Source organism: Impatiens glandulifera, chromosome 1, assembly GCF_907164915.1.
Source record: "Impatiens glandulifera chromosome 1, dImpGla2.1, whole genome shotgun sequence".
In the NCBI taxonomy this organism is placed as follows: Eukaryota; Viridiplantae; Streptophyta; class Magnoliopsida; order Ericales; family Balsaminaceae; genus Impatiens; species Impatiens glandulifera.
The window spans coordinates 91,238,729-91,263,168 of record NC_061862.1 but is presented as its reverse complement, the minus strand read 5'-3'; the positions used below and the strand labels follow the sequence as shown (position 1 = coordinate 91,263,168).

Sequence of the window (24,440 nt, the reverse complement as noted above, 5' to 3'; positions counted from 1 at the left end):
CAAACACATATTACAATGAACAAAGACTATAATCTATATATCTCAACCTGTGTTGTGTCAATGTCCTCCTTTTTGACCATATTTCCTTCTTCCACGTCCCATTCTCTCTCATTTTTTTATGAAGGGGGGTTGAATGATGATGCTTTTCTGCTCACATTGTTTAATCTTCCTCTGTATGAACCCGTACTAATATGATAAAATGTATTCTTCTTCAGGATTTCAGGGCTTTTGTCACTGCTTTTCTCCACTTCAGTTTTACGTGTTTGAGAATCAACAACCTTAGTTTCCTCTTCATTTTTCTTCTCTACTATTCTTTGTTTTCATCTTTTACATCTTCCTCTTCCTTGTCTTTAGGTTTATCTTCTTCAGCATCCCCGATTTCATCAATTTCATTATTTTCTTCATTATCGGATTGGACCTTACTTTCTTCCTCTACATCATTGTTTTCTTCCTTCTCTAATTCTTCCTTGATTTTTTCCTCTGGATTTTTTCCTTGTTGACTGCCTTTAACTTCCCCAATATACTCTTTGATTCTTGATTCTTCCATTTTATTTATCTTCTTCTTGGGATTTCAAGACTTTCAGTGGAAAGTATTGCATAAAACACCCATATGTGACCTCCATTCATATGAAAGTTCCATGACAATAGACTTTCATTTCTTTTCAACTATTGTCATGTTCATTGGTAATGTACTTCGATGATGCACTTCAATGCTTATTCTATCAAAAGTAAGTTCTCTTCTCCTTCTGTAATTGAGTCCATGTATAATGATTTTCCCAATTAACTTACAAAGTGACTTTGAGTTTCTTCATTGTACACGTGTGTTAGGATGTTCTAAAGCTTAAACCATATATGGGCTATTTCCTTTGGTTTGTCAAGCAGGTTTAATTCTTCATACAATCTCTACAGCTTCATACAATTGTATTCCAATATAACTATGCACATGTTTCATAATATCATCCAAGTTTTTTATCCCTTCTTGAACCATAGAAAATAGAGATCATGTATGTTTACAAAAACTTTCTCTAGTCTCTTTTGATCTCATTGTTTCATTAAGGATTCATTGGTGATTGGGAAAGATACTTTGTTCTTCGCTATGTAATTTCCAACCACTATATTTTCCATTCCTTAACACATTTTTCCTCTACTTCAGTTGACAGTTTACATTCAAAAGGAGAATTGAGTACCTCCAATTTTGTTTTAACATCGCCCAAGTATATTTATTTTTATAAACATAATCCTTTACTTTCTTTCTTGCATTATTTTTCCAGACTTCGTTTACTCTCCAACTGGAATTGCTCCTGATAATATAGGTCTTTGATTTAGGAGACTTCATTAACTCCTTCATTGTTTTAACTGACAGATTTACTAATTTTCATACTCTTCATTCTTTAGTAAATTACAGTCATTAAGATAGTGTACATTCAATTGGACGGGTGTTTGCTACATTTTCTCTTTGTTGAGCATAATCTCTCATTTCTTTGCGTGCATCAGGAATTTTTATTTAATTTTTAGTCCAAAGAGATTTGTTCTTTTATTATAACCAACTTTCCAAATTCCTTTTTTCTCCCCTATTTTCCTGCTACATTTTTTTTCAGAATTTTTTTCAGTAATTAGTTCATTACCTTTGCTGCATTCCTGTTTTTCCTAAATAATTTTTTCAGCATTCCTATCAATTTTATTTTCATCTCCCTCCATTAAATTTACCATCACAAATTCTTTGACTTCCTTATCCTTATTGTTTTTATTTCTCCTATTTTAATGATGAACAAAACAAAGAAACAAAACAGAGTAATTACATAATATGGTACACTAGAAACTATAACTATTATAGAATATGGTAAACTAGAAAATCTATCTTCAAACCAAGCTTTGCAGATGAATGACCGACCTTGATACCGTTTCGTTCTTGTCGATCGTGCTTGATTTGATAAGCGTCCTTGAGTGACTAGCAACCGCGACCACAACAAGTAAACCTTGCCGATTGTTCTATTCGTGTCGATCGTGTTGTTCGCGACGATCGTGTTTTCGTGATGAGAGAATTTGTTGTATTTTCGTTTATTTGATATTGATATTTCTTTTACCTTTTTGTCTTTAATTTTAATCTTTTTAAAATACACAAAATATTAAAATAAATATGACAAATATATCCTAAATTATTTATTTTAATCTAATGTTTTCTAAATTTATTTTAAGATAAAATGAGTAAAAACATTTATCCCTAATAATTTTATTTATTTTATTTGATCATTTTCCTTAATTAATTAGATTTATTTATTACAATAATTAATCTAATTAATTAATTTTTATTTAAATATATCATAAATTATTTTTTTAATAAGTTGGTATATATATATATACTAAAATATTAATACATAATTATATATATTAAAAAATAATTAATACAAAGAATTATGGGTGTATATTTATATAACTAATTATTAAAAAATATATAAAGTAAAATTAAAATTGAAAAAGTTTTATATTCATAATTAATAAGCATTCATTTATTTTTTAAAAATATATATTTTTAAGAATTTAATTTATTTTTTTGAATAAATTATTATGAAATTTTAATTAGAGCATAATTTTAAAATATTTGTAGAATGTAATATATAATTATATATTATAAAATAATAAATATAAGTATAATTATTGATATATATATATATATATATATATATATATATATATATATATATATATATATATATATAATTATTTATTAAAAGATTAAGCGAATAAAAAATATAAAATTATAAATTAAATTATTGTTATTTAATAAAAAGATGGAAAAAATTAAACAAATATTTAACTTAAATAAAAAAAATATAAAATATAAAAATAATTTAACAAATTAATTTATATTAATTTAACTATTGGTTTATATTTAAATATATAGATTTAAGAAAATATAAAATTAAGCATCATTATATATAAAAAAAATATTATATAATGAGAGAAAAAAATAATTATACATATATGATAAAATAAAATTATATAAAATTAATTATGAAATATATATTTATATATATATATATTTATATGTGATAAAATAAAAATCTTTCATAGAAAAAAACTCTATTTATCGAAGAAATTTAAAATTGAGCATAATTAATTATATATATATATATATATATATAAATAATTAATGAGATAATATATATAATAAGAAAAAGTATTATATATATGAAAAAGAAAAAAAAATATAGAATTAATTATGAATATATATATATATATATATAATTAATGAGATAATATATAATAAGAAAAAATATTATATATATGAAAAAGAAAAAATAATATATAAAATTAATTATTAAAAAAATATATATTTATATAATGAGAAAATATAATATATATATATATTAAAATAAATAAAATAAATAAAAATTTATATATATTAATTAGAAGAGATAAAGGATTGATGAGAGAAAATATAAATTTATATAATGAGGAAAAATATAAAAGAAATAAACGAATGAATGAGGAGAAAACTTCTAAGTTGCAGATTCATATGCAAATTACGTATAGTGATTGATATAGATTTTGTTATTATATTTGATATCATATATATTTACATTATCAGAAAGAAAATATAAAACAAATATTATTTTATTAAAGACAAAGTTGGAAAGAAATTAATTAATTAATTAGGAGGGAGAATATATTATGAGAGATGAATTATAAAAGAAATAAATTAATTAATTATGAGAGAGAACTTATTTCTTCTTATATGGCTTTATATATATATATATATATATATATATATATATATATATATATATATATATATAAAAAAAAAGAATGTATAAAGAAATAAAAACAACCCATTAAAATAACACACTAAGAATAATACTTATATGAACTCAACTCAGAGTCGGTCCCGAGCTTTGGACTGCCCTAACTAAGAGTGACAATTTGAAACCGACCCACTGAAACTAAGCCGAACCGAACCGATTGGTATGATTTTTCCCCGCTTTGACTGGGGATTGGGGAAAACCCGAAATATGTTGATCGGGGTTCGGGGCGGGGATGGTACATATTTACATGCACCGAACCGATCCCTGAACCGAACCAATAAAATATAATTATATTTATTTAATAAAATATATTAATTAATGTCATCATTACTTTTCTCTTTTTCATTGAAAACATTTTTTATCTTCCTTCTATCTACACGATATCTCTAATTATCTTTTACTTTTTACCTCTTCATCTTCCTTGATCCTCGTTACCATTTCTCTCTCTAGGATTTATTTTAATTTTAGTTACATTTTCTTTCTTCTACATACATGATTCTTTCTTGAATCTTGAAGATATTTTCAGTTTGAAGGTTAGTTGACCTCTTTGCTAATATTATTTTACTGTTTTTTTACTAATCAATATAAACAATATGGCATCACATCTTTTTTGTATGGTGTTTTCTATATTCGTCTTTGTCTTTCACAATCTTTGTTACATCTTCTCTCGACTTGACGACGATATTTTTGATTTCAGGCCAGTTTAGTTATTTTATTTCCATTATAAACAATTAGTTTAGATCCCTATTATTTAATTTGTATAATATTTGTGTCCGATAATTTTCTTTTGCTATTATATTCATGTATAATATTTTTATGATGTTATTAATCAAGAAAATTGTCGTTGTTTTGTTATTTATTAATATTCTTTTTTATGAATGTAGAATCTAATGTTATTAGTGCCAATTGAACATGGTACTAGCCTACTAGGTCGTTTTTGAATGTAGTAAGAGATGATGAAAATGAGAAGAAGAAGAAGGAGGTTAGATTTCTTTATTGAATATGTATAATTAAATATATAATAATACTTCATTTTATTTATTAATATTTATTTTATTAAAACAGAATGTGATCGAAGATAAAGAATGGAGATTTAGTCCATTAAAGTTTATGTTATATTTTGAAATATTATTATTATTATTATTGGAAGTTTATTTGTTTTGGTATTTAATACTTTAAAATTATTATTATTGAATGTTGTTTTTGTTTGGTATTTAATATTTTGATAATTTATAACTCTATATATATATGAATTATTTTATTTTATTTTATTATTTTTATTTTAAATTTAAATTGTTATTCGGTTTCGGTGCACCGCAGGGAAACCCTGTCCCCGATCGGGGCGGGGATTGTTTATATTTAAAAACCAAGTTGGGAATCGGGACGGGGTGGGTAAATTCGGGGCGGGGATGGTATTGTAATTCACCGAACCGAACCGCCCCATTGCCATCCCTAGCCCTAGTCCCCGTTAGAAAAAAGCTCGAGGTCGAGTTAAAAAAATTAATAAAAAATGACTTTTTTGTGAGGTTTGAACCTATAACCAAATAAAGGTTTTAAGATTTTATCTAGAACCACTATACTACAATATCTTATTTTTTAAATTACAATATATTTAATTAAAACTTTATTAATTTTAATAAATGGGCTGCCTAGGAGTGGGCTGCCCTAGCCCGAGGGCTTGCAGGCTTACCCCGGGCCGGCCCACCTAGGATCTCTCCATCTCTATTAAATACTTATACAAGTTGTATTTCATATACAATTAACCATAATGGAAAATAGTAGGACAATTCGATTTAGTGTATGTTTTGGTTGCATTACCCTACTCATTTTCAACTTCTTGGCATCCTCTATTAGTGCTGGCTTCTTACGTCCACCAAAGAGTGAGGTCCATATAAAAAATGATGTCGGAGAAAGCCATTACAAGTGCAATGTAAATCAAGGGAAAACGACTTAGGCATGCAAACTTTAAATCAAGGGCAAGAATTTATGTGGAGATTCCATCCTAATTTTTTGGAGACAACCCTCTTCTTTTGTTATTTTCATTGGCAATCGAAAGTTATAACTGTTAATATCAATGATATCAAAATAAGTAAAAACTATTGTAAGCTTGATGTTGATTTTACAAATGCTTTTGGGTGACAAAAGTTGATGGTTTCTATGTAAGCATAGACAATCAACTTTACTAAAGTATATAATTGGTAATTATTTTTATATAAATATCACATTTTGTCACATTATAATAAAAGAAAAATGATGTTTTGTATTGGTATCATATACTTAATAAAATTAATTCTTGGCTATCTCAATATTGGTTTGTGAAATTTTATCTTTTGATCCATTGTCTTCTTTCTAGTTAATTTATTTTCTTTTTATTGGTCAATATTTAGTTTTAAGAGTTATTATGCTAACTAACATGATTTCGTGATTTCGTGTGATGCAAACGGACACATATATAAAAAATCAAAATTTTTATATAAAAATATTGAATCACACCATATAATATATTAACTGTTGCTATATTTAATAGTTTAAAAATATTTAATCAAATACCATAAACATAAATTTTTACTTTAATTAAATTTTGTTATATAAAAATTGACACATTTAAGTTCCATTTTTTTTATTTACATCTTTACACGTGAATTATAAAAAAATTAATAATTATTTAAATTTTATTACATAAATTTTACCATTAAATTGTGTTTGATATTAATTTTATAGTATCATAATTGTTAGACACTATATATATTAAATATATAAGTTTGAGAAATTTTAATATTGTGTATATATTCTTTCACATTTCTATTTTTATTAATATTTTGTGAAGTTATCTGATCTCAAATTTATTATAATTTTTGTTTATAAAAACTTTTTTTTAAATACAACTAAAATAAAATAATACAAATATGGTCATTTATTCAAAATTTTAGTTTTTTGGTTCTATTAATTTAATTTAAAATTTCCTTTTTTTTAACGTGAATTATCACACATCTTAAATTGGAGAAAATAATATTTGAGAAAAATATGTTTGTATTTTTTTATTTTTTAACGTGTATCTTAACGTGTATTTTTTATTTCAGCTTCTACTATATCCTCTCAAAAGTCAAAAATTTCGAAAAAAATTTTATACTTTAAAAGTCAAAATATTAATTAAAATATATGTGAAATGTCTATTAAAAAATAAAATTGAACCATCTTTTTTATGTCAACACCGTAAATCTCTTGTTGCAAACCCTTAAATATTTATACTTAAATGTTATTATATATATAATTTTATTTTGGTTAAACAATAACATTAATTATTATTTTTATTAATAAAAATAATAATTCAATTTTATAATATTTTGTATAAAAATATATATATTTATAATAATATTATAAATTAAATTAATAAATATTTATCAATTATTTAAAACATATCAAAATATAGAGTTAAATATATTTTATATTATTTATATATATATAATCTATTTATTATATTTTTATATTATATATATATATAATTAAAATATTTATATTATTCATTGAAATATAATTTTATTTATAGTTTTATTATTACATATTTTATTAAGTTTTCTTATACAAAAATTTAATAATAATAATAAAATTCTAAATCCTTGGAGTTAGAGAATTATCGGGTTCCTCTTGATTTCAAATCCTCGTCTTCTTTTGCTTCCCATTTTTTTTCAAATTAAGATCGAATTTTTTTCTCTATGTCTCTCTTACGTCGTCGTCGCCCTCCTTCGTCGTGTCTTCGTCTCCCATCTTCTCTTCTCGTGCTACTTATACCTAAGGAGAAATGAGAGTCAATTTAAGAATGACCTAGACCTAAGGAGAAAGGAAAGACGAATTTGATAAAAAATTCATATAAAATGTATAAAAATAAAAAAATAATTATTTTCTTTTCTAAATCTACGGAGACAGAGAATACTCGTCTTCCTATTGATTTCGAATCCCCGTCTTCATTCGCTTCCCATTTTTTCAAATCAAGATCGAATATTTTCCTCTATGCCTCTCTTGCGTCGTCATCACCCTCCTCCGTTGCATCATCGTCGCTCTTTTCCGTCACTTCGGTGTCGCCCTCCTCCTCTTCTCGTGCTATCTATACCTAAAAAGAAAGAGGTGTCGATTTAAGAAATACCTAAACCTAAGGAGAAAGGAAACACGAATGTAACGCGAGAATTTGATAAACCGTGAGAATTTGATTAGAAATTCATATAAAATGTGTAGAAATAAAAAAATTAATTAATTTTAAATTTGAAAAAATACTTTTCAAAATCTACGGAGGTAGAGAATTCTCGGCTTACTATTAATTTCAAATCCTCGTATTCATTCGCTTCCCGTTTTTCTTCAAATCAAGATCGAATATTTTCCTCTAGTCTCCGTTCCGTTGTCGACGCTCACCTCCTATTCTCGTGTTAACTATACCTAAGGAGAAATGAGAATTGATTGAAGAAAGACCTATACCTAAGGAGAAAAGAGAGACAATTGTACTGGGAGAATTTGATGAGAAATTCACATAAAATGTGTAAAATTTTGGTATATATCACCCTAAATTTTAGCTTTAAACATTATTATATATATTATCTCCGTTCGAGCAATTTGTACATATGTTACCCTTACCTTCCCCACAAATTCACACAAGCATTAATGTAAGGACTCACATATGTCATTTTACCCATACTTTTGGTCTTCCCCATCAATCACAAATTAACATACGCATTTACGTAGGGACTCACACATGCCATCCACATCGACCACAAATTCACCCATTCATACCCACTACGTAGGGACTCACACATGCCATCCACATCGACCACAAATTCACCCACTCATACCCACATGCACAATCATTTATAAATTCGCATAAATTGAGACTCGAACTCTAGTCTTTAATATGAAATGTGAACTCTAGTCTCTAATTTAAAATTTTATGTATGTATAAATATTTAATCCTTGTTAATTAATAATAGATAAAATATATAATGAATAAAAGAAAATTAATTAATTAATTATATAAATAATAAATATGCATATAAGGATATTATGAATAAAAAAAATATATTTATATAAAATTAATAATAAAATATACTCTATATAGATTTTAGGAGAGTGAAACGCTTAATTTTATTTTTAAATAAATTAAAATATTTATAATTTTTATTTTATTAAAAAAATATAAAAACTATGTGTAAGAATATATATATATATATATATATATATATAAATGATGAAAAAGAAAATAAAAAATAAATTAATTATTGGTGTTACACCAACGAAATTAATTAGGAAAAATATATTATAAATATGAGAGAGAAAGGAATATAAAAGAGAAATTTGTAATTTTATTTTAAGTTTAATAACTCATTTAAACTTATTATATATTATATATAGTATTATTATGTATATTATAAATATATAAAAATAATATTAAATATAAGTTTATATAAAATTAATAAAGAAAAATAATATATATATAATTAGGAAAGAAAAATTAGTAAAATAAAATAAAAATTAATTAGAAAAGATAAATTAGTAATTATGACAAGAGATAAATTAGTAATTATGACAAGAGAGAGTTGGAGACATAAAATGTTATAAAATATAATAAGCATGTGAGATTAAATATAAGTTTATATAAAATTAATGAAGAAAAAAATATATAATTAGGAAAGAAAAATTAGTAAAATAAATTAAAAATTAATTAGAAAAAGATAAATTAATAATTATAGTACGAGAGATAAATTAGTAATTATGAATAGGTAATTATGACAAGAGAGATAAATTGTTATAAAATAAGCCTATGTGAGATGTGGTGAGAGCGTGAATACCACCATACATTTTATTTATTAAGCATCATTAGATATATATATAGATTATTGTGAAGAAATAAAATGTTCACGAGAATAGGATTGTTGGTTTTTCAATAAATAAGAGGTCGGTAACATTGGGATTGGTGGTTAGCTTGTTGAGGATAAGAGGCGGTAACATTGGGATTAATGGTTATTTTGTTGAGGATAAGAGGTTGGTAACAAATGAGATATTGGTGGTTAAAATATATGAATCAAATATTTGATTCACAAAAATGTGAGGTCATGAGGGTAAAGGTTGATTGAGATTAGTAGTTGGTTTGTTGAGAGATATGAGACGTGTGAATGTGTGATTGAGATGTGGTTGTCGAGGGATAAGAGGTCGGTAACTAATCATTGGTGGTTAGTTTGTTGAAATGGATTGTTGAGATGGTTGGGGTGCAAAATGCTCACGAAATTATAGATCAATTGAGCATTGGTGGTTGGTTTATCGAGCAATAAGAGGTCGGTAACATTGAGATTGATGGTTACTTATTGAGGATAAGAGACCGGTAACAAATCATATATTACTAGTTAAAAATAGATGAATCAATATTTGATTGACAAAAGTGTGAGGTCACAAGGTTAAAGGTTGATTGAGATTTATGGTTGGTTGTTGAGAGATAAAAGATGTGTAAAAGTATGTTGGGATGTGGTTGTCGAGGGATAAGAAGCCGGTAATAAATGTTCGTAAGGTCACAAGGTTAGAGTTTGATTGAGATTGGTAGTTGGTTTGTCGAGGAAAAAAGACGTGTCAAAGTGTGATTGGGATTGGTGGTTGGTGTCGATGAACAAGAGGCGCATGAAATTGTGATTGTGATTGGTGGTTAGTTTGCTAAGTGAAAAGAGGCATGTGAAAGTGTGATTGGTGGTTAGTTTGTCAAGAGAAAAGATGCGTGTGAAAGTGTTAACTATGTTGTAAATGATAAAATAATAATATATTTTTATTTATAAAACATAAAACAAAACATTTAAAATTACAATTCTGAGCTAAAATGAGTGGAATTGAGAATTATAAAATACATTAATTTGGATTCCATTGGAAATCTAATTCCAATTTTTAATCTTTAATGCTCCACCAAATCTAATCATTAGAATTTGACATTCAAAATCCATTTCCAAGATTACCAAACACATTATAATGGTAATTGATCAGATATTATGTAATTTTATTAAAACACCATAGGATCTGGTGGTTGGAGCAGATTGTCTTTATTATCGTATCAACATCTTTTACAATCACTTTTGACAAACAAACCATATTATCATCACCGACTTATTTACCATCACTTGTTTAGTCAACTAACAATTTCATTCATGTATTTAACCAACAATATTTTTTGTTCTCCAATAGACCCCTCATTACTAATCTCGTGACCTCGCTTCGAGTATTTTATACATTGATCATCTCATATTATTACCGTGACCACTTACCATCACTTCGACAAAACAACCACTAATCCAATCGACCTCTATTCTCGTGACCTTGTTTTCATACTTCGGTCAGCCAATCATCTCCATTCAAATATTTAATCACCAATAATTTTTATGTCCTAATTGATCTCTCATATTATTAATCATGTGGTCTCACTTCGAGAATTTTACATCCCAACCATCTCATATCATTATCATGATTTCTTACCCCCCCCCACTTCGATAAACCAACCACACAATCTAAAACGATATTTCATCTCGTAAAATCATACTTTAAAACTTCGGTCAAATAAACATCTAAATTCATATATTTTTAACTACTAATATCTCTCCTTTGTTACTCGCTTTTTATCCTTCTTACCGTGATTTTTTTCGTTATTCATCAAAAATAGAAAGAAATGATAACAAAATTGATGAGGAAACCTTCATTTATTTATTTTTCTCATCAACTCATCGACCTCTTTCTCCTCGAACTTTTACCCTCATTTCTCGGTCAACCAACAATCTCATTTAAATCACAAAATATCATATCTTCCTTAACAGACTTCTCTGTTTCATTAATCCTATGACCTCACTTCTGCATCCAATCATCTTAATAGTACAAACATCTTTTTTCTATCATTTCGACAAATCAACCACCAATCCAATCGACCTCTCATCTCGTGACCTCATTTTTACATTTAGGTCAACCAATCATCTACATTCACATATTTAACCACCAATATTCTTTGTTTCCAATGCATATCTCATATTACTAATTTTATGATCTCACCTCAAATATTGTGCACCTCAACCACACAATCCAAAATGACTTCTCCTCTTGTAGCCTCGCACTTTCATACTTTAATAAAATCAACATCTCAACTCATATAATTTTTAACCACTAATATCTCTCCTTTATTATTGGCCTATTATCCTTCTAATCGTGACCTCTTTTAATCCCCCTCCCTCCCTCCAACTTCTCCAAATCAACCACCAATCACAATAGATCTCTCATCTTGTAACATCACACACTTTTATATACCCCGCATCCCTCACCATTTAACTACCAATTCAATCAACCTCTCATCTCGTGACCTCACACTTTTTCATACGCATCTCTCTCTCGACAAATCAACTACCAATTCCAATTGAGAATTATAATATCGTGACCTCATACATTTTCACAATTCGGTCAATTAACATATCATTCACATATATTTTTAACCATCAATATCTTCATTTGTTATCGGTCGCGTATCCCCTTACAACGACAATTTTACCCCCACTTTGGCATCCTCTCATCTCGTGACATCACATTTTTTTAAATGTCTCTTATTCCTCGACAAATTACACAATAATCACAATCGACATCTAATCTCGTGACTCAACGCACTTTCACACCACCAAATCTCAATCGACTGTCCATTCCTTACTCCAACAAGGCATTTGATTCTGAAAAACCAGATTCAATAGCTACATCCTATTTCTTAATAGCACCAGCCTTTTTTTATTCCTTCTTCCTTCAAAGAGCGCTAGGCACCTTTTCAACTATCTCATTAGCTAATGCCCAAGTTGTTGATTCATGTGAGGTTGCTAGTCATTTCGACGAATAGGTTCCTAGAGATTGAATGGACATCAACAGATCATCAAAGGAAAGGTCAGATCAATAGCTAAGATATCCCACGCGCATGCTGTCGCCTTCAGAGGATCTTATTTCAGACGTCAGATCGCACTTGTCCAGAGCTCATGGTCCATCAGAGGTAAAGAGGCCCGAACGAGTGGCTAGTTCGTTTGAGTTGCTTCGGGAACTCAATTTCCTCGCTCCAAAGGAGATTCCGACATCCTTCTTGTCATCTGCCTCAAATGAATGGGGTTAGTGCTTTAAATGGAGTTATCATGCTTGTGAAAGATAGCTATTCAAAGCATGCCCGATAGCACATATTTTTATTGATTATATATATATACAGGATGCTCAGTTTAGTATTACATATGATAAAGTGCTTTAGTCACTCTTCTCTTTCCCTTCATGTTGTCACCAGCGCTGCTGGGAAAGGTCCAATCCGATCGCTCCGAAGCTTTCACGGGAATTATCTCTTTATTTCTAACCTCACTTTCGCAAACCAATATTTTTATTCAAATATTTAACCATTATTATTTTTCATATGAATTTTTATAATAGTTTTAAAATTCCACATAGTGAGATTCGAATATTGATCTGTATTATGTACTATGTACACTTTAATCACAGAGCACTTAAGATTAATGATTTGTATTTATAATTTTGTGTATGAATATTCATATAATATATATATCTATCCATTCAAAATAAAACCACTCAATTCACATTAAAAACTTCATTCTCTAACTTAAAAAGAATAAAACTTATAAAACTTAATAAGAAAAAATTGAAAATATTACAAGTCTATCTTTGGTTGAATTAGTAAATAAAAGTTATATAATTTAGATGGTTAGAGTATTGCAGTTACAAGTTATAATTTATTAGTTGCAACTTCAAAACTTATATATTTTATTTTTAATTTTACTATCAATTCATAATAAAATCACTCAATTTATATTAAAATCTTTATTCTCTAATATAAAAAGAAAAAATTTATAAAAATTAATTAAAAATTAAAAAAATTACAAATTCATTTGTTTATATATATAAATGTTTTGTTGAATTTAAAATATAAAAGTTATATAGTTTGGGTTGTTAAATTATTGCCCTTACAAGTTATATGTTGCAAATTTAAGACTAGTATATATCATTTTTATTTTTTATTTTAATGAATCGCTCCAAGTTTTGAGGTCGGGTCATCCCGCAAACTAACAAAACTCGACTGGTTTACACTCACATAACAATTATATGTTGTGCTGGGAGCATAAGTAATTTATATAGTTGATGGTTATTATATAAATATAATTTTGCTGAAATAATTTTATTATTTCATGCTTAAGACTAGAGTTCGAATCTCAAAACATTCAAATTTAAATTATCAAGAATGTTTTCTTGACTATACTTTAGATTTTCAACAATCTCATGAGGTGGGTGGTGGGTGATTTGTCGAGTTTGAGGTCGGAATTGTTGGTTGGTTTGACGAATATTTGAAAGTGTGAGGTCATTAGATGGAGTTCGGGCTAGTTTGTCGAGTTTGAAGTCGAAATTAGTGGTTAATTTGGCAAGAATATGAAAGTATGAGGTCACGAGATAGAGGTCGAGTGGTGGGTGATTTGTCGAGTGTGAGGTCGCAATTAGTGGTTGGTTTGACGAGAATTTGAAAGTGTGAGATCACGAGATGGAGGTCGGGTGGTGGTTAGTGGTTGGTTTGACGTTGGATAAGGGGTCTGTGATCAATTGAGATTGGTTGTTGATTTGTTGAAGTGAGAGTAAAAGAGAGGTCGACTAAGATTGGTGAGTGGTTTGTCGAGAAAAAAGGAGGCATATGAAAAAGTGTGAGTCACAAGATTATGGTCAGTTGGTGGTTTGGCGAGGGGATAAAAAGGCATATGAAAAAGTGTGAAGTCATAGAATAAGGGTCAATTGGAGGTTTGTAGTTGAGTTTGATGAGAGATAAAAGATGTGTCATCAATTGAGGTAGACTAATATTGGTGGGTGGTTTGTCGGTGGGATAAAAAAGGCATATGATAAAGTGTGAGTTACAAGATGATGGTCAATTGATGGGTGATGGGTGGTTTTTCGAGTGTGAGATTGGAATTAGTGGTTGGTTTGGCGAGCATTTGAAAATGTGAGGTCACGAGATGGAGATCGGGTGATGGGTGGTTTATCGAGTGTGAGAACGGAATTAGTGGTTGGTTTGGCGAGCATTTGAAAGTGTGAGGTTAGGAGATGGAGGTCGGATGGTGTGTGGTTTGTCGAGTGTGAGATCGAAATTAGTGATTGGTTTGGCGATCATTTAAAAGTGTGAGGTCACGAGATAGAGGTCAGATGCTGGGTGGTTTGTCGAGTGTGAGGTCGGAATTAGTGGTTGGTTTGGTGAGAATTTGAAAGTGTGAGATCACGAGATGGAGGTCAGGTGGTGGGTGGTTTGTTGAGTGTGAGGTCGGAATTAGTGGTTGGTTTGACGAACATTTAAAAGGGTGAGGTCACTTGGAGGTGGGTGGTTTGTCGAATGTGAGGTCAAAATTATTGGTTTGTTTGACGAGCATTTGAAAGTGTGAGGTCACAAGATGAAGGTCGGGTGGTGGTTAGTGGTTGGTTTGACGTTGGATAAGAGGTTCGTGATCAATTGAGATTGATTGTTGATTTGCTGAAGTTAGAGTAAAAGAGAGGCAACTAAGATTGGTGAGTGGTTTGTCTAGGAATAAAAATACAAATAAAAAAGTGTGAGTTACAAGATTATGATTAGTGAGTGGTTTGCCAAAGGGATAAAAAGGCATATGAAAAAGTGTTGAATCGCAAGATTATGTTTAGTGGGTGGTTTGTCGAGGGATAAATAGACATATGAAAAAGTGTGAGTCACAAGATGAGAGGGTCAATTGGGGTGTTAGTGGTTGAGTTTGACGTGAGATAAGAGATGTGTCATCAATTGAGGTCGACTAAGATTGATGAGTGGTTTTCCGAGAAGATAAAAAAAATAGCATATGAAAAAAAGTGTGAGTCACAAGATGATGGTCAATTGTGGGGTACCGAAAAAATAAAATATATGTAAAACATTTAGTTTAAAATTAAATCTTATTTTAAATTAATTATATTTGAATAATATTAATTTTATCTAATATATTTTTAGATAAATAATATTATATATATATATATATACTTATATGTGCATTTATTCATGCTACTTGATTATATATAAATATGCTTTATTAAATAAACTTATATTAAATAAATATTTAATATATTAAGTTAAGTGATAGATTAAATTATATCAAATAAATATTTAATATATTAAGTTAAGTGATAAGTCAAGGGTTTTAATCCACTGATAAATAAGTGTTCATACATATTAATCTTAATTGTAAAAATATTTTTACCAATTTAAAAAATATTTGAAATGTTGTATATAAAATTATTTTAAATAATCAATTAATTTTTGCATTAAAAATATATTAATTAATTTTATAATCTGTAAATAAATTTTACATTTTAAATATTAAAATTTGCAATTTTATTTTTCAATTAATTTTTAACTTGTTTAGTATTAATTTTTATTATTAAAAAAATTGTTTAACAGAAGTAAGAGGGAAATTTGAGGAAATGACCCCAAAAAGGGGGTTAATAGCCGATGGTGCGGGCCACTAATTTTTATAGCGCTGGTGACCCCCAAATTTTTTAATGACCATTTTACCCATGCGTCACGCACCCTCCAGATGCGTGACGCACCCTGAACCCTATAAAGACTTAATTTTTTTTCATTTTCGTTTCATTTTCTCTCTCATCCATTCTTCCCTTTCTTCTCCGCCGTGAACCCTAATGGTGGCGGAGAAGACTTTCTCTCTTTTTCATCGCTGAAGAACCAATCGAAGAGGCACCGTGGACCATTCCACCATATTCAATGGCCTATAGCTGCGAAGAACTTCCAACGGCGAACGACGACGACCGAAGATAAAATTTCCACTATATTCGTTTATATTTTGTGTTGATTTCGTTTACATATGATTGTTTGTGTTGATTTCCTTTACATGTGATTGTTTGTGTTGATTTCTTTTACAGAACATCATTGATTCGCCCTGATTCGTTGAATGCAGGTTGGTTGGTTGGATGCGTCACGCAGGGTGCGTCACGCAGGGTGCTTCACGCAGGGTGCTTCACGCAGGGTGCGTCACGCAGGGTGCGTCACGCAGGGTGCGTCACGCATGATTCAGCTCAAATCCCTTCCAATAATTCAGGTAACAAACAAATGTGTTTCTTGTAGAGTTAGTTAATCCATCCAGTTCGATTTGATATCTTTAGTTATCTGGAAATCTTTTATGTAGTTTCTTGATTTGGTATAACCTCTAACAGCGTCCAAGAAAGGAAATTTATTTATTTGTTTGTTTGTTTGTTTTTAGGATCCAAATAATAATAATAATTTGTTTTTGAGGTTTAATCAATTGGTTTGTTTGTTTGTTTTTATGAACAATATTACAGTCTCATCTTGTTGTAGAGAAAACAATGATATGATTATCTCATCTCCAAGATCAGAGAGTGAAATCCTTTCATCAACTCATGCTAAGGCATTCTCATATAACGAGCTAAGGAACGCCACCAGAAACTTTCGCCCTGACAGTCTTTTTGGCGAAGGTGGATTCGGTTATGTATTCAAAGGTTGGATTGATGAACAATTGTTCACTACTTCAGGCCAGGTTCTGGCATCGTTGTTGCTGTCAAGAAACTTAAACCTGAAGGCTTCCAAGGTCACAAGGAGTGGTTGGTATGTTTTTTTTTTTCTTTTTTTTCAGGTTGTAATTATTTTGCTCTGTTTTTGACTTCTTCCAAGTATTATTATATACAGACGGAAGTTAACTATCTTGGCCAACTTTTTCATCCGAATCTGGTTAAGCTTATTGGGTATTGTTCAGAAGGTGATAGGTGATAAGGATAAGCTCTTGGTTTATGAGTTTTTGCCAAAAGGGAGCTTGTAGAATCATCTTTTCAAAAGTGAGTTAGTTTTCAACATATGCCAATAAAATTTTGAATTTTTTACTTTTCACTTAGAAAATTATTACTTAGAGAATGTGTTGTGTAAGATTTCAATGCAAAACTGTCGGATTTTGGGTTGGCCAAGGCAGGACCAACTGGAGATAGGACACACGTATCGACTAAAGTGATGGGTACCCACGGTTATGCAGCACCGGAATATGTTGCCACGGGTATAGATTAGAACTTTTGCAAGATTCTGTTTTTTTCTTATATATAGAATCAACTTTCATACATTATTTTTGTGATTTTGTCAATCAACAAACAGGTCGGGTTGACGACAAAAAGTGATGTGTATAGTTTTGGAGTAGTGTTACTCGAATTGCTATCTGGTCGTCTAGGTGTTGACAAGTCAAGAATGGGTGTAGAACAGAATCTAGTGGAGTGGGCTATTCCTTATTTAGGGGACAAACAAAAACTATTCAGGATTATGGACACAAAATTAGAAGGACAATATCCTCAAAAGGGAGCTTTTATGGCTGCTAACCTTGCTCTGCAGTGTCTAAAATCAGAGCCTAAAGTACGCCCAAAAATGTCACACGTTTTAGCCACCTTAGAAGAGATCCAGTCCTTGAAAAACACATCCAAAACTCGAACTGCTAATGACTCGAAAAGTAACTTACCACCAAAAACGCATCATTGCTCGCCCATGAATACGACACATTCTGCTGCCTCTCCATTACCAGCCCATCGGCAGCAGCCTCGAGTACGATGAACAAATCTTTTTTTTTTGTTAGAATTGTCTTATATGTTGTGCCAATTTGAGTTTTGCTGTAAACTCTGTACTGTGTATATATACAACACCTTTGTTATAGATTATTCTTCATTTAAGTTGGTTCAAACATTTAATTTATTTATCTGTTTTTTATTTGTTATTTGATAAGAGAAGTGTGATTGAGGTAAATCTTTGAATTTTGAACGAAATGATTCAATGGTTTAGTTTCAAGTTATAGAGGGTTAAACAAATCTGGATAGTTACAAATAAGTTGTGATTTGTGAACCAGAAGTTGTGATTTGAGGTAATGTAATGTTTTACAATATAAAAATTTACAAATAAATTGTAACAGAGTTCCAAGATAGTTAAATTGTTATTATTTGAAGTTAAAACATGTAGTAGAATATCTCATTTCAACATAAAAGGCACAAACACTAAAACTGATATAAGCAACAATTCTAACCTGACTCGATTTTACCTATTTCAAACCAAACTCGACTTGATTTTTTCATGGTTCAATCCGCAAAAACTTCGAAAATTCAGTATAAATCAAATTTCAAATATTTATAAAGTTCCCAACATAGGGTGACAATTATTGAGTAATGTCTGATTTACAAACCAATGTAATTACATATAAAGTTCCCAACATATTTGATTTACAAACAAATAAGAAAAAATTTATAAAAGACAGTATAAAGACACATATCATCTGATCTTTGTTGATCATAAAAGAGATCGATCAGATCCAAAAATTAGGGTTCTTCGTCGTCATTATCCTGCACCAAAATGATTAACATGTCGATCTGGCTCTGCAATCTCACGTTCTCTCTTTCTACATGAGACCTTTTATTTCTCTCCTCCAACAGATGAACTTGCAAGTGTTCAACACATTTTGCATCTTCTTCCAATTGCTCATTTAACTCATCAATCTCTCTATCCTGAGTTTTGAACAGACAATGGAGAAATATGTGACAAACTATGTCATCAAATTAAAAATAGAAGCTAATCAATCTACTACAATCCTAAACTACAAAATCTGGCTTTTATGGGCCACACAGCTTGGATTGACACCAGATAGCTATATAGATCCAATTTGAGTAAGATTTCATAATCAAGAATAAACTAACATGCTTCAAGCCTTCAACACTCTAAAATCAGTTGTCAGTTACCCTCATTTCTTCAAATAATAAATTGGGTATTTCAACAGGGCATTTCATCAACCCAATATATTTGAACTGTTAACACAAAAAAGAAATAACATATTCAAATGGTTGCTACTATCAATCGAGAGACACTGTAACAATGAAATGCAAATACTAACTATAAATGGTTTGGGGTGCGTCACTCAGGTGCGTGACGCACCTGCGTGACGCACCTGCGTGACGCACCTGCGTTACGCACCTGCGTGACGCACCCGGATTTCGCCGCCGGTGACATTTACCTAATCAATCCCTAAACCCTAACAAACAATGTGTTCAAAGAAAGAAATAAAGGAAGAAGTAAGCATACCAGTAGAAGAAAGAGACATCTCCTTCGTTGGGATTCCTCCGTCTTCGTTGGGATTCCTTCGTTGGGATTCCTTCGTCTGTGGTTGTTTTTTTTAGAGAAAAGGAGGAGAAGGGAAGTGAAGAAAGAGAAGAAGAAAGAAAGAAATGAAAAGAAAGAGAAAAACTGGAACTTTTTTTATTATATAGTAAGGGCATTGTGGACTTTTCACAATGCCCTCAGGTGCGTCACGCAACCGGAGGGTGCGTGACGCAACAGGGGTATTTTCGGCAGAAAATTGTTTGGGGGTCACCAGCGCTATAAAAATTAGTGGCCCGCACCAAACATAATTAGCCCCCTTTTTGGGGTCATTTCCTCAAATTTCCCAAGTAAGAAGGAAACGCAACAATTGGTAACCTAACCGGTTTATCAAATAATCAATCTTTTTCTTAAAAAAACATCTTACAAATTTAGAACAGTAGGGGCTTGTCTAATCATGCTCGATACAAGATTATAATCCAAACCAGCATTCACAAGACAATCAAATCTCTTCTTCAACTGATCTCCTCGTCCTCAGAACTGTTTCAATGCTTTCATCATCTCATCCGAATTCTCTATGTAACCTATTCTCAATAAAGACGTATTTTTATCAATAAACTTACTAGATAAGACAAAAAAAACATTTGAATTAGTTGAACTCGATGCTAGATGAAGTAACTTAAGAGGGTCGTCGAGTAACATTTGGCATAAAACTTCTTTCTTCACTTTTAATTTCCTCAACACGGTTTTCGGTCTTTTGAATCAGTGTGTACACAAAAGCTCAGTATTAGATGCAAAAATATTGACTATATCTTTCCCATCCATTCTAACATCTAACATAAACGAAATGGAATTCAACTATAGACCTAATTTTAGCAACCGCCCGACTAGATCAAACGTTCCTTTCTCAAGATTGTGAGTTTAAGTATTGATTGTCAGAAAATTGAAAGTTGTAGGTCTTTATTGTATTTTATATAATTAGGGTTTATTTATTTATTAATGGGCTTGGACCTGTATGTATAAGTAATTTAGGGTTTCTAGGTTAATTACTCTTTTATAATGGTTGTTTGTAAAGGTTAATATAGAACACTTGAGAATAGTAAGATTTTTTCCGCTTCAGCAAATCTTATTGTCCTTCCCAATTTTCCAGGTTTTCTTTCTTCATAATCATTTTTCAAAGATCCAATAGTCAAAATCCAACATTTGGTATCAGAGCTAGATTGACGAACATGACGTCGACACGATCAACTAGAGATGCAGCGGCAATGAAGATTGGAAGAGAAGGAAACGTGACGCTCTCCTATCCGTTACTCATGAAGAGTAACTACTATGTGTGGGCGTTGAAAATGCGGATAAACTTACAAGCACAAAGAGTGTGGGAAGCCATGATGCTCGACGATGTCGACGAACGGATGGATAGAATGACTCTCACCGCCATCTATTAAGCACTCCCTGAGGACGTCCTTCTCATGGTGGTTGAGAAAGATTCCGTCAAGCTAGCGTGGGAGACGCTAAAGACAATACATGTTGGAGTGGAGAGAGTCAATAAGGCAAAAGTGAAAACATTGAAGACATAATTCGAGGCGATTCGTATGAAGAATGGGGAATCGGTGAATGATTTCTCCATGAAATTAACATCCATCGTGACTGGTATTCGCTCGTTGGGAGAGAAGGTGGAGGAGATCTCCGTCGTCAATAAGTTCCTTAGAGCCTTACCACAAACATACATGCAGATCATTACAACGATCGAGTAATTTGGTGACCTTAAGAATATGATCGTCGAAGAGATCTTCGGTCGTCTCAAAGTCCACGAGGAGAGACTTCGCGGCTATGGAGACCAAGAGGAGGGGCACCTATTGATCACGCATGATGAATGAATGTCACGAATGAAGAAAAACGGAGAAGCCGAATTTTCTTCTAGATTGTCGAGTCACAATGGCAACGATAGAGAAAACAGAGGTCGTGCAGAAAGCTCACCTCGACAAGAAGACACCAAGCCTCGCAAAGACAAGAGCACAGTGAAATGTTACGCTTGTCAAAAGTATGGGCACTACGCGTCTGAGTTCCTTAACAAAAGGTCTGACGATGAGGCAAACCTCACTAGCTTCTATGACGAGGAGCCAACATTAATGTTTGCTGAGATAGTGACGAATGCTCTTCCGAAGACGATGATGCAAACCTCACTATCTTCTATGACGAGGAGCCAATATTAATGTTTGATGAGGGAGACGAGAAGACAAACCTTGAAGAGTTCATGCAAGAACCGTCCAAGGAAAAACAGAAGTGGTGTTGTTCAATGAAGAAAAAGTCATGGAGAAACTCCTCGCAAGTGGCGATGAGTGTAATCACACCGATGTGTGGTACCTTGACAATGGAACAAGCAACCATATGACGAGACATCGAGAGAAGCTCAATGAGCTCTACAAGAAAATTACCGAAAATGTGAAGTTCAAAGACGGAAGTAAGGCGCAAAAATTTCCTAATCCAGCTTGCAGGAAAATCTATGTGAGTAGAGATGTTGTATTCGAGGAGGAGGAGAAGTGGGAGTGGTGCAACAACAACAACAAGCTCGTAAAAAATTCCGTGAAGTTCGGAATCCTACAAGATGTCTATGCGGAGGCACCACTAGTAGAGATAAATCTTGATGAATTGTTGTTTCTCACCACTGACGAGCCAACAACATATCACGAGGCGGTAGTTGAAGAGTCGTGGAATGAGGCCATGAACAAAGAACTCGAGTCAATCAGGAAGAACAATAAATGAGAGCTCACCGCCTTACCACCCGGTCACAAGACCATCGGGTTAAAGTGAGTTTTCAAGTTGAAAAGAGACAGCGAAGGCAACATCCTCAAGCACAAAGAGAGATTGGTAGCAAAAGTCTATGTGCAGAAGCAATGCGTTGACTTTGAGGAGACATTTGCACTAGTGGAGAAACATGACATAGTTTGGCTAATTCTTGCCATCGCAGCTCACCGTGGATGGGAGATTCACCACTTGGATGTCAAATTAGTATTTCTCAATGGTGACATCGAAGAATAAGTCTATGTCGCTCAACCTGAAGGCTTCATCATTAAGAATAAAGAGCACAAGGTGTACAAGTTATACAAGGCTCTCTACAGACTACGTCAAGCATCAAGGGCGTGGAACACTTGCCTCAATAAGAGAATGATGAGTCTCGGTTTCATGAAGTGTTCTCAAGAGAAGGTTGTGTACACGAAAAACCATGAAGAAGAAGTACTCATTGTTGACGTATACGTCGACGACTTGATTGTGACAGGATCATGCATCAAGGGTGTTGAGGAGTTCAAAAAACAGATGATGAAGGAGTTTGAGATGAGTGATCTCAGACTACTCTCGTATTATCTTGGTATCGAGGTGGACCAGAAGAAAGATAACATCGAGGTGAAGCAGGAAGCTTATGCAAAGAAGGTATTGAAACATTTTGCAATGGAGGATTTAACTCGAGCAAGTATCCTATGGAAGCAAAGTTGCAACTCGGAAAGGATGTAGAAGGAAGCTTAGTGGATCCGAAGGAGTATAGACGTATCATCGGGTGTCTCAGGTACTTGACGCACACTCGACCTGATATCTCTTATGCAATTGAAATAGTGAGTCGATACATAGAGAAGCCTACCACTCTACACCAACAAACAGTAAAACACATTCTTCGTTACGCGAAGGGAACGACGAATTATGGGATTCAGTTAAGAAGAGGACGAGAAGTTGAAGAACTTGTTTGTTTTACTGACAGCGACCTAGTCGGTGACACAGGTGACATAAAAAGTACTAGAGAGATGGTGTTTTATCTTAACGGGAATCTGATCACTTGACAATCTCATAAGTAGCGAACTGTTGATTTATCTTCATGTGAGGCGGGGTTTATAGCTACTGCAGCGTCATGCCAAGGACTTTGGTTGAGAAACTTATTAAACGAGGTTCTCGGATGCGAGTCGAGACCGGTAACCCTTTATGTTGACAACAAGTCCGCAAAAGCATTAATGAAGAATCCGGTGTTTCATGGACGTAGCAAACACATCGAGACTCGGTTCCACTTCATCCGTGAATGCGTCGAGAACCGATAGATCATTGTAGAGTTTGTAGGCACTAAAGAGCAAAGTGCAGACATTCTCACTACGGCACTAGCAAGAGTCAAATTTGCAGAGATGCGAGAGCTTCTCAGCGTGAAGAATCTCGAACCAAATCAAGTTTACGGGGGAGATTGTGAGTTTAAGCATTGATTGTCAAAAAATTGAAAGTTGTAGGTCTTTATTGTCTTTTATATAATTAGGGTTTATTTAATTATTAATTGGGTTTGTACCTGTGTGTATAAGTAATTTAGTGTTTCTAGGCTAATTACTCATTTATAATGGTTGTTTGTAAAGGTTAATACAGAACACTTGAGAATGGTAAGACTTTTTCTGTTTCAACAAATCTTATTGTCCTTCTCAGTTTTCCAGGGTTTTCTTTTTTCGTAATCGTTTTTTAAAGATCCA

General features: G+C 31.6%; 1 protein-coding gene and 1 pseudogene across 1 annotated transcript; both read left to right on the top strand.

The window, feature by feature from the left end:
* Window positions 1-12,756: 12,756 nt before the first annotated feature.
* On the top strand, window positions 12,757-18,423 carry LOC124936064 (annotated as a pseudogene).
* Window positions 18,424-23,112: 4,689 nt separating this feature from the next.
* LOC124936045 (uncharacterized mitochondrial protein AtMg00810-like) lies at window positions 23,113-23,777 on the top strand. The gene is made up of 2 exons (XM_047476500.1): window positions 23,113-23,376; window positions 23,418-23,777. Exons 1-2 carry the CDS (start codon window positions 23,113-23,115, stop codon window positions 23,775-23,777), a joined length of 624 nt encoding a protein of 207 aa, XP_047332456.1.
* The last annotated feature ends 663 nt before the right edge of the window (window positions 23,778-24,440 follow it).